Source organism: Cyprinodon variegatus, unplaced genomic scaffold (assembly GCF_000732505.1).
Source record: "Cyprinodon variegatus isolate N-32 unplaced genomic scaffold, C_variegatus-1.0 Scaffold801, whole genome shotgun sequence".
Classification (NCBI taxonomy): domain Eukaryota; kingdom Metazoa; phylum Chordata; class Actinopteri; order Cyprinodontiformes; family Cyprinodontidae; genus Cyprinodon; species Cyprinodon variegatus.
In genome coordinates this window covers 216,624-228,899 of record NW_015151254.1, presented here as the reverse complement: position 1 = coordinate 228,899, position 12,276 = coordinate 216,624, and the positions used below count along the sequence as shown (strand labels likewise).

Below are 12,276 nucleotides of genomic sequence, written 5' to 3'. Positions count from 1 at the left end.
TTTTTTTTTTTTTTTCATTTGATCTGTGGTCAGTTGCTGTGTTCACTTTCACTTCCTTGTGTTGAAATAGTTTCAGCCAGGGGTGAAGGAGAACTGGCTCATAAAACAACTGAAACTGAGTAGAAGTACCTGTCATGCAACTGGAAATAAATGGAACAGTGTCACATGGGAATTCTAGCATTATTTCCAAAAAGGAAGTGTTTTATTTTTTTTTATAGTTTGTAAAATCTTAGAATCAATTATCTTGGATTAAATTGAGTATAATTTTCCAAATATAATGACAGTGGTGAAGTGGAACTGAACTGTCCTGTCCTTCTCATCTGCTCCTGCTTATAAAGCTGCACGTCGTTCATCCAATTTTGCAAAAACTGGATAAAATACAGGATTGTTTATCTCTCACTTCTTTCACAAGTGCAGTGAAGCTTGACATAACCTCCAGATAGCGAGTGTTTCCCTGTCTCTGCGTCTGTTTTGTAGATGCATGCTCTGAGCTGGAGTCCCACCAGGGCTACTATGCCAGCCTGGTACAGAAATCAATGGGCCACAACAACCTGGCTACAGATGAGATCGAGCGCGACCTGCACCGCTCGCTGCCGGACCATCCGGCCTTCCAAAACCCCACCGGCATTGCCGCGCTCAGGCGAGTCCTCACTGCCTACGCCCACCGCAACCCAAAGATCGGATACTGTCAGGTAACGGTTTTAATGACATTAATTAAAACATAGAACATTTCTACCACAGACCAATGAAAAGTCTGAATAGGCAGATAAACCGACACAGAATAGTTTAACTGTAGGAAAAGAAGAGGAACTAGTCCAGCTGTGCGTGATTTAATCTCCATCTGCGAAGGCCTTAGATTGGATCAGAGTGAAGTTGAGAATATCTCCAACAATAGTCTGCTCTGATTCAATATGTTGTTTAGCCACATAAACCTTACCTCATCCTAGAACAGGTTACAAACTCAGGATGCTCAGATATTAGCTCCTTCCTGCAAAATAAATGAACCTCCAGTCTTTCCAACTCTCCAACAGGGTTTCCACAATACTGAAATATCAAAGTCAATAGCAATATCCAGGGAAATATTCCATTTGTGATACCACTTTTAAAAAAATTTAGCTTTTTCAATCTTATTATGGAACATGCCTTCTGTACAGAATCAATTATTACAGTTAAATAACTGTGCATGAAGTTTAATTAAAAAATATATTACTCGTAAATCTAAAATATGCTAAAAGTACCTGTCTTTAGTATTAAAACCACACAAAAACAGTGTGGTATCTGTGTCGATACTTTTGACAACCCGAGTCTCCACCAAATTATGTTTAACTATAGTTTGTTGTTCAGCTCTTTTTCTCCTCTTCTCCGAGAATAGATTAAATCGAAGTAGTGATTGGTTAATGAGGCATCTTGAAGCGTTTCGACACGTTGCCAAATTGTATTGATTATGCCTTGATACAATCTCACAAAATACTGACACCTGCTGGACCTTTAAAGACACTACAGGCAGCTTATTCGACAGACTAAACTGAATTGATTTGATGACCCAGTACAATGATATAAGTTAAGTTATTGTTTTATTTCATATCTATATTTAAATTGAAAATATCTTTGATGTTTTTACATGCAGTCAATAAACAATGTAGACGTATATCATAACGTGAAAATTTAGGGCAAATATGTGAATGAGGATGCTTGTGGACTAGGATTTCAAATTTAATAATAATCTGTTTAAAGCAGTAACTAATGTAAAAACAGTAAACAAACTGAGAGTCAACTTGAAATGAACTTTAATTCAGATAAGTTGAGTGATAACTTAGAGGAAAAGTAATACACAACGAGAAAATTTAAATAAAAACGCAACGGCTGAATGATGAATTTCAATGATAAACCTTAAAAGATTAGCTTTTTTTTTTTTTTTTTTAGCAGATGCATCGTGTTGAAAGTTTTTAAATACAGTTTAGTGTGTTAGCCAGTTAGAAACAACTCCTGTATCGGTCACATGACTTTCTCGAAATGACGCATGCACCAATAAAGTGTTTTGCCTTTATGGGCTCGACGATGCATCAAGTTAACTGTTACCAAGGTAAATGGCTTTTATTTCGGGCCTCGAAGTAAAGGGGGCTGAATTAAAAAGAAAAAAATGCTCCACTGTCTGTCTTTCACTTGAAAAGTGATCTGTTGCTCCAGCTGTTCACTATCCTTCTTCATCTCCTCCACCTGTGCAGTCTATGAACATCCTGGCGTCTGTCCTGCTGTTGTATGCCAAAGAAGAGGAAGCCTTCTGGCTGCTGGTGGCCGTTTGTGAGAGAATGCTGCCAGACTACTTCAACCGCAGGGTCATTGGTAACAGACTCAGAGCTTGTCATTGTTTTGTGGTTTTGTTTTCAAAGCTGTTGCTGCTCCGACACCAGAAACACCCAGATAGGCTTATTTTTAGCCTTTAAATCAATGGCTTATTTCCTGAGTTTCAGAGTGTTTATTTTTGACCCACCAGGTGCTTTTGAGGCAATTTCCGTTTCCTTTAATGTCTGCATGCATCTTTCATCTTTAAAGCAGCAGTGATTGTTTCCTGAGACTCTATATGCAGCATATATTACACAAAGAATGAGAGACAGTTAAATCCTGTTGGGTTAAACAAACAACAAGTTAATTTAAAAGATAACCTGGCTGGGTCTGTATCAGTGATCACACTGATGCTGCCATCTAGTGGCCAAAACCATAACATAACATATTTATTGTTGAAAGTTTATTTTAAATGTGATAAAATAAAATCCGTAATTATTTCCTGATTTTAAATCTTTTTCAGGCAACTTTTAAAAAGGAAAATATTAAAAAAAAAGTCAGGCGAACAGTATGTTCATTTCAGATGCAAGGGCGAATTTTAAAATCGTTTTGTAACTTATTTACATCTCCATTTTAATCCACCCGTTTGCTTATTCATTCTCCTTTTTGAACAAAGCCCATCCTCCCCATGAACTCAACCATTAAATACAGTGAGGAAAATAAGTATTTGAACACCCTGCTATTTTGTAAGTTATCTCACTTAGAAATCATGGAGGGGTCTGAAATTGTTATCGTAGGTGCATTTCCACTGTGAGAGACATAATCAAAGGAAAAAATCTAGAAATCACAATATATGATTTCTTAATTATGCATTTGTATGATAAAGCTGCAAATAAGGATTTGAACGCCTGAGGAAATCGATGTTAATATTTGGTACAGTAGCGTTTGTTTGCAATTACAGAGGTCAAACATTTCCTGTTGTTTTTCACCAGGGTTGCACATATTGCAGAAGGGATTTTGGCCCACTCAGTGGACTTTGGCCCGTTGGTTCTATTTTGGTCCCATCTGATCACATGACTTCATCCAATGACTCCTCTGGATCATCCAAATGGTCTTTGGAAAACTTAAAAGTCTTAGGGAGTCATATTTAAATTTGAAATCATTCTGGCTTAAACGTGTATATAAATCTACTTTTTAGATTTAGTCCAAAAATATAGAAAATTTCTATTTTAAAAAAAAAAATATATATATTTTTTTCGTGATCTTATGCAGGCCAGTTAGTTATGACACCTAAATCCAGCCAATCATATATCAACGGTTGTCTGTCAATAAAATTTTTTCGGTCATAGCATCTTGATTCATATGTCGCAGCTAATAAACGCAACGGTTGAAATCAGAAATAAAAATAATTTACTCTACCATTGAGTTCCGTCCCAGTGTTCACAGGGATGGACGTCTGTGTCTTCAGCAGGCATAGAGCTAACAGAACTGGCAGCGTTGCGAGGCAAGGGCTCAAACATGGACGGCTGGAAGCCTTCTACACCAAACCAAGCTTCTGCTGCCCTGGCGTCCTCTTCCACAACATCTTCGTCCCCACTTTCCTCCTCTAAATAAAAAATGTATCACGGAGGAGACTCATCCACGATCTCCAACACAAACCTCTCCTCCTCTTGCATGTTTCTGCTGTCCATAGCGTTCCTTCACAGTGACGTTTCTAAGTCACCAATTTAGTGCTACTTGGTCCCAATGGAATTTCCCATTGGAAACCTACTAGCACTAAGGTGCTTCTGAGACACCGGCCACAACCAAACTTGCTTGGAAACCTTCCACCACAAGAATCCCGCCCTCTTGATAAACGACCAATCACATTCACTCTATTCACTCGTATAAAGTTGTGGTCCACTCGGGAGAATTCGGAAATGCAACGGTTGAAACAGCCGTTTCCCTACGACTTTAAGATGGGCCTTGACATGAGCTGGTTTAAGCAGGGGAACCTTCCGAGCCATGAATTTCAAATCATGACATCTTAGTGTGTTACCAACAGGAACCTTGGAAACGGTGGTCCCAGCTCTGTTCAGGTCATTGACCAGCTCCTCCTGTGTAGTTCTGGGCCAATTTCTCACCTTGATCATTGAGTCCCCACGAGGTGAGTTCTTGCATGGAGCCGCAGTGGGAGGGAAAATGACAGTCATGTTTAGCTTCTTCCATTTTCTAGTGATTGCTCCAACAGTGGGCCTTTTTTCACCAGTTTGGCAGGTTCCACAGTAGCCCTTTCCAGCCTCGGACTATTTAGTCTAATGTCTCTTTGGACAGCTCTTTGTTCTTAGCCATGTTAGTAGCTGGATTCTTACTGATTCAATGGGGTGGACGGGTGACTTTATGCAGCTAATGACCTCAAACAGGTGCATCTAATTTAGGATAATAAATGGAGTGGACATTTTGAAGGCAGAATTCTGCCTAATAGACAGGTGTTCAAATACTTATTTGCAGCTGTATCATACAAATAAATAGATTTAAAAAATCATATGTTGTGATTTCTGGATTTTTTTCTTTAGATTATGTCTCTCACAGTGGACATGCACATACGTTGACAATTTCAGACCCATCCATGATTGTGGCAGAACTTGCAGAATAGCAGGGTGTTCTCACTGTACCTCTTTCACAGGTAGTTCAATGTTTTGATTAACAAGATAAATATCTAAAAAATAGACTTTTAATTTCATAACCTGTCATAAAGTACGACTGATTTTCTGCTGGTAGATTTGACACATCTGACTCTCATAACTGTATTTTGCACAGCAGGCATCAAATATAGATAATTATTTTTGATTATGTGTTTTTAAAAACTGCTGCCTTTAACCCTGCAGGGCAGAGTTGAAGCATGGTTGATATACCGCATCCTGTGGCATGCAGCTCTCTTTTTATACAAAACAGTTTCTGAACAATGTGACAAAGAGAACAAACAGAGATGGCTGCTGTGGTCTGTGTTTCTATTACTTCTAAACAAAAAGAAAGCCTTTTTGCTAAATATAAAAGTTGCTCTATTGACTCGCGCCCTAACCACTTGTTTTAAGGCGATGCTTTTAAAGCTGCTTTAGAATAGTCTGCTATTGTCTGTGTAAAAAGAAAACCCACAAAAACCTCTGTAATGTTTGAATAGAACTTGCAGTCGTTCGATCACAAAGCTCTGCGTCAGTGATGCCATCGCTCATGTCCACAGATGGTCATGTCATGTTTTGAGTATTGGATTCATAGAGCATTTAAAAAAGCTCTTTCTACTTTGCTAATATTTGGTGTAAAAACTAATACTCAACAACCAACCTGGAATTAGTATTCTACAGAGAAAGGGTGATCTATGACTTTGTCAATGTTTATGTAAGATGTCATCCTTTCCATATTAAGCTGCATGTTGCAACTGGTAACAAAGTTTCTCTGATCAGTTTTTTTTTCACAATCTTAACTGTCACTGATCAGAAGTATATATTCTGAATTTGCTTGATAAACTAAAAAAAGCATCCCATTGTTTCTTTCTAGTTTTTGTGGGACAATAAAATCCTGTTGTTCATATTAGAAGCAAAGCGAAAATGTGAGTGATGATTGGCTGGTTTTATGAACACGTTAAAAAGAAAAAAAAAACTAGGTTGAGCATTTTTCTAAGTCCAGCCTGTTTCATTAGAAAAAGAGGGCCAAAAAAAATCCTTCAGTCTTCAATTGCTATTCAGTTTATTTTTATAGTGCTAATTCAGAACACAAGTCATTTCAAGGCACTTTCCAGTTCACCAGATCATACAGTAAGATTGATTCAAAGTTTTCTATCAAAGGAAAACCAGTTGATTGCATTGACTCATTGACTTAAAGGCAATCCCTCACACTAAGCGTGCTTGTAGCGACAGTGGAGAGGAAAAACTCCCTTTTAACAGGAAGAAACCTCCAGCAGAACCAGGCTCAGTGTGAGCGGCCATCTGCTGAGGCCTACTTGGGTTCAAGGAGACGGAAGCAGAGATAAAAAAAGCAGCTGTAAAAGGCGGCCCCTTTCAAGAAAACACAGCCAGGCAGACGAGCTCCAAGAGCAGCTCCTGAATGAACAACTCACTGCTGAAGAAAATACAACTCTGACCCCTTTTAAAAAAAAAAAAACTGATCCATGAATATGGAGTGAATTTTGTTCCATTATTGTTGTAAAAAAAAAGAACACCTTATGTAAAAGAAAATTAGAAAAAAATGCAACCCAGAGATGAAACTTTGAAGTTTCTTTGCTGTTTTCTCAGATCATATTTTCTCATCATTTTTAAACTTGATTCTATTTATTTTTATTTATTTTTTTGCTTTTTTGTTTTACAAACCGCATTCTTTTTTAACTGCGCTATACAGATCAAACTCTTCACTTTTGGGGGGTGGTCTGTGCTCAGGAGTGAAGTAGCTTTTGTATTGGTCTGCAGTGACGTTAGTAACAAAATTTTTTTTGGTCAATGTGCGTTTCATTTATAATGGGCTTGAAGAGAAGAGAATTAGATCTGAAAAAGGCAGTTTGAAAATAATTATATTCATAAAAATCAATCTGAAAAAAGAGAAGTTTTAGAAAAATAGTACTCGGGGGGGAAAAAAGTGAAAAAAAAAAAAATAATAAAAAAAACAGCAGTTACAGTTCAAAAACTTTTTTGATTAAGATTTTCGTTTTTTTCCCGGTTTTTCAAATTTCCTTTTACAAAACATGTTCTTATTTTGTAACGGTAATGGAACAAAATGAACACCTAAAAAGTGAGTAATTTGCTTAAATGATTTTAAATATATATATATAAGTCATTCAATAATTGGTCAATTTAAATCTGACCCTTTTACCACATTTTTAATTTGTTGTTTTCTCTGGGATTGGCATCAAATTTGATTCAGAGCAAGATAAAATTGTATTTTATTGGTCTCAGTTTCCCCCAAACCCTTTACTCATCGCTTGAACCTCCTCCCTACTCTGCAGGAGCTCAGGTGGACCAGTCGGTGTTTGAGGAGCTGATCAGGGAGCGTTTACCGGAGCTGGCGGAGCAGGTCCCGGATCTGTCCACGCTCTCCTCCGTCTCCCTCTCTTGGTTTCTCACCCTCTTCCTAAGCGTCCTGCCCTTTCAGAGCGCTGTCTGTGTGGTGGACTGCTTCTTCTACCGGGGGATCAAAGCTATCTTCCAGCTGGGTCTGGCTGTGCTGGACGCCAACGCTGCCCAGCTGTCTGAGTGCACAGACGACGGACAGGCACTTATGATCCTCACAAGGTGGATTCTCTCCCTCTGACTATTTTAATGTTCTCTGTTTCTGTATAACTCTATAGAGAAGCTGTTTATGTACTTTAGCTGAGGTTTTAAGTCAGAATCCCAGATTAAGAGCGACTAACCCTCCGTCGCTATCTGTCCTCTGCAGTTTTTTAGATCAGGTTGGAAAAGAGGATTCGCCTTCATCGAGCCCGCCTGCTGCAGAAGAAAACAGCTGCAGTGACCCCGACATCCCTCCAGTGAAACACATAAACATCACTGACCTCATCCATGAGGCTGTCGGAGTGAGTGTTGCAAAAATATAATCGAAATATTTTATTAGTGTAATAAGCTTTCCTGTTCCTCTTTTAAAATTAAATTTAAAACCAATTTTGTTTCATAAAATATATAAAAAACAGATCTTTTTTTAATTCACCATGAAGAAAACAGCTAATGAGCAAATTCTGTTTTTTTTTTTTTTTACGTTTCCTTTGGGCTCTGTGAATATAGATTTTAATACCCTAGCGGCACGTTAAAGAAGACAGGAGAATCCCAATAACATTACAGTAAAGAAAATTTAACTGCAGTGTAGAAAGTTTGGCTGAGATGAAGCTTCAGTCAATTTAGCAAAAATCAAAATAAGAAACATAACAGTGGCAGATAATCAATAAGTAGCCTAATAATTATAATCTCATACCGGCTGTTTTCAACTGTTTATAAACATGAAAAAGATTGTGAGTATTATATTGTTACTTAAACTTAGATCAGAGAGGCTCCACAGGTTCTGGTGCTTTGGCTCCCCCGCAAAAAGGAAAAACAGATATAAAGTTTTGGATTTCTTAATGGGGAATATAATCTGTCCTTTCTGCACCAATCCTATAAATCCCGTTCTTTCACAGCAAAGAAATAAATAAAAGGTCCCACTGAGCACCGTGCTGAGCTGAGAACAGATACATCTTCAGCTCTTTGTATAATGGATGGCAGATCTGCCACAAACCAATTAGAGCTAAACCTGCATAACTGAGGCTTATGGATCATTTTCTGCCTCCACATTTTCCTCCTCTTGGATTATTTCCTCATCCACCTGTATCAGTCTATGATGAGCTGATAAGAACATTTTGCCCTTTGTTTAGTTAACATATTTATCCAAGTAAAAGTTTTACATTTATTTATTGACTTTGTTATTGGACTGATTTGATAGTAATTTTGAGGCGTCGGGATTAACAAGTAGATTGTGCTGCAGAACAGATAGTTTTGTTTGTTTATTAATTAAAGCTTGCGGCACATGTCCATCATCCATCAGACGGAGGTATTTTTTATGGCATCTCATGTGAATGAGAACTATAGAGGCCCAAACAAAAAAAAGAATCCATATGCTAGACCTCAATTATTTTTTTTATATGTTCATTTTTGTGTGGAAATAACAAATAAGTCTATCGCAGGGTAGAAAATTGATGCACATGTACAGCAGTACATGATCTAATGTAACTTATAGTTTTTTTTTATTTCATTTGTCAGAAAGTTCATTGACTGCTCTAATTTTGAAAAATATGAATTTTTTTGTCAATTATTTTATGGTCCAGGCTTTACAAAGGCTAACATACAACACTTGAATGGTTAAAGCAGGGGCTTGAACCAGCAACCCACCAGTTTCAGGAGAAACCCCTAAGTTCTGAGGCACAAAATTGCAAAATCTCCTAATTCCTCTTGCAGAACATCTTCCTCCTCTTCTACTTACTTGTGATATTTGCAGCTTGTGAAATAAATGACTACATTCTGTCTTTTAAAAAGAAAAAAAATGCTTTTTGTTTCTGTACTGGTTTCAAATATTTTTTCTTATTTTATTGGTTTAACTAAAGACATGCTGTCTCTTATACACATCTTTTATATGTTCAATTTTGTGTGAAAATAACAAATAAGTCTATCGCAGGGTAGAGAATTGATGCAAGTACATGATCTAATGTAACTTATAGTTGTTGTTTTTTTATTTCATTTGTCAGAAAGTTCATTGACAGCTCTAACTTTGAAAAATATGAATTTTTTTGTCAATTATTTTATGGTCCTATGGCTTTACAAAGGCTAAGATACAACACTTGAATGGTTAAAGCAGAGGCTTGAACCATGCAACCCACCAGTTTCAGGAGAAACCCCTAAGTTCTGAGGCACAAAATTGCAAAATCTCCTAATTCCCCCTCTTCTACTTACTTGTGATATTGCACCTTCTGAAATAAATGACTACATTCTGTCTTTTAAAAAAAAATGCTTTTTGTTTCTGTACTGGTTTCAAATATTTTTTTCTTATTTTATTGGTTTAACTAAAGACATGCTTAATATATTTCTAGTGTTCTACTGTGACCAGATAAGCATACCCCGTCAGAACCAGCATACCTATAGTCAATATGCATGCGCAAGATGTCAGATTGTTTACGAAAAATAGACTTTAAACTAGCTCAACAGGCATGTATTCCTTTAGTCATTTACAAAATACAAACTATTTAAGGTCAGATCATCATACGCTTCGAAAAAACACCATAAAGTAAATATTTTTTTTTAACTAACAGTTTACAGTATCTGTATTAAACTGAAGAAATCCGCTGCTATAAAATCAGTGCTCTCTCTGGTTTGCAGGTGTCGTTACCCCGGCAACCACTTAGCATTTCCAGTCTTCCCTTTGCTTTCTAGACTTCAAAGTAAAAACAAATAATGGAGCTTTGCAAAAATAGCCTGTTGCCTCTGCAAAAAGTTACAGTCTACCAAAAGCAAATTTGCAGTTATTAGTGATACTTTGAAAAAGAGCATAAATGAAAGTTTTTGGAACACACTAACACATTCAGGTTGAAAGTATATAGTTATTTTTAAAGCAATCTAAATCGTGTTTAAGGTCTAGAAATGTTTTTTATTTATTTTTTTTACCAGACGGAGAGAGGCTTATAAACTGAAAAATAAAACACTTTAAACTCTGTGAATGTGGGGACAATAAGGAAAGGCTTTTGTGTGTTTGCATGTGGTGTAACTCATAGAACAGGTGGCCAATAGACAATAAGGAGGTTTCAAAACATCAAGCAATTAAAAAGAATAGATAATTGATTCTGTAATAAATGGCAGCCCTGAAAGTGTGGACAATTACTAAAGAAAACCCTAATTTACTCAAATGAATTATTCTAATGAAAATACTAAATGTTGGTAGGTATAAATATGTCCTCTGTGTAATTGTTTAAGGAAGCAGGATGTTGGAAGTGAGTTTTCCTGAGTTAATTTACAATAGGAAAAGGGGTGTGGCTAAAAAAGTAAAAATAAATGATCTTGTTTGTGCTTTTCCATGGCAGAAATTTAGAGACCTGACTGTGCGGCAGATTGAGCGCCTTCGCTGCCTGCACCGGATCCGCGTGCTGCAGGCCCATGAGGACACCATCAAAGAAAACACTGTGAGAAGATTGATTTTTATCTTTTAAAGCCATTCATTATTTTTCCTTGTTTGACATGTCTGGCTGCTATTAAAGACAGCAGCTGTTGCTATTATGCTTAAATGGCATTGTTGTTTTTTTTTTTTGGTCAAATTACAGCAGCTAAAACCTTTAGACTTAAAAGTGTGGAGCTTTGGAGTGCTGATCTTGATTTGAATTTAAACCTCTCCAAAACAGACATACTACTCATTAATATGGTCATTTGGTTAAATTAAGGTTAACCAACAGGTTAGACAGACATTAAAGTTTTTTTTCGGCACGTCAGCTGTTTAGTTAAGTATCAGTTATTCAGCTCCTGTTGAAGATCAATACATTTTTGGAATGATCAGCTCTGTCTGTTTGGACGTCATCTTTGTCCTCTCTGTGTTGGCCTGCAGCTGCGGCTGATATCAGTGGAAGTTTCCATCACTCCTGAGAATCTATCTGACCTCTATGACCTCTTCAAGGTACTTTCTAATTCTTTTTATTTTTTCTAAATATTTTATAAGTGATTTTCTTTTGAGTGTTTTTATTGCCTCGCCTGCCAGACAGAGCATTTCATCAGCCTCTACTGGGGTGACCGCAGCTCTGCAGCTGCAGCAGAGGCTGCCGCCTGGCAGTACGGAGAATCCGGTCGCTCTTTTGTGGAGCGTCAGTATCGGCTGGACCGACCGCAGTTCAAAAGTCTGTACGGGCTGCTGGTGCCGTGGCCGACCGGGTCGAACCAGCACACAGACACTCTGGGCAACCGTACCTTCACCCTGTTGGCCCAGGACCGAGACAACCTGGTGACCTTCAAGGAGTTTGCCAGCTGGCTTGGTGGGTACAAGGAGAGCAGAAGCTTTTTAATGGACCCCAGATACTTTCCCTGCTGATGGTTTTATTCATTTTTTTCTTTCGTTTACAGACACTTTGTATTGTGGGGAACTAAATGAGAAAATAAGGCTTCTGTACCGCCTCCATATTCCTCCAGGTGATTATCTGTGAGCATGATGTAAGAATGAGAGTTTGTAGAAGCTGTAAGGAGTTGACAGTGATGTCTCCCTCTGTGTATCTGTATACTTGTAGCACTGACAGAGAGCGAGGATGAACCGTCCCTCAGAAGCCCCCTGCTGTCCACAAACAGGCCTCTTTATGTTAACAAGAACACTCCTGGTTGGTCTAAACACATTTTCCTTCTATCAGAATCTGCATGAATCTATCAAATCGATGAATTTTTGATACTTTCTACAGCCTTCTATTATTTTCAGTGACATTATTTGAGGAAAAAGAGCAGAAACCAGAGAAGGGACTAATGTTGGGATTGTTATAGAAGC

The 12,276-nt window shown here is 37.7% G+C and overlaps 1 protein-coding gene across 1 annotated transcript in view; it reads left to right on the top strand.

The window, feature by feature from the left end:
- The window catches only part of tbc1d8 (TBC1 domain family member 8), a 45,400-nt gene that overhangs the window by 30,546 nt on the left and 2,578 nt on the right, over positions 1-12,276 (top strand). Inside the window, exons 10-18 of the mRNA XM_015396511.1 lie at positions 478-692; positions 2,226-2,343; positions 7,256-7,541; positions 7,687-7,822; positions 10,844-10,942; positions 11,359-11,427; positions 11,509-11,779; positions 11,868-11,933; positions 12,029-12,115. Coding sequence (XP_015251997.1) covers positions 478-692; positions 2,226-2,343; positions 7,256-7,541; positions 7,687-7,822; positions 10,844-10,942; positions 11,359-11,427; positions 11,509-11,779; positions 11,868-11,933; positions 12,029-12,115 — 1,347 coding nt within the window. The remainder of the gene's footprint in view (positions 1-477; positions 693-2,225; positions 2,344-7,255; positions 7,542-7,686; positions 7,823-10,843; positions 10,943-11,358; positions 11,428-11,508; positions 11,780-11,867; positions 11,934-12,028; positions 12,116-12,276) is intronic.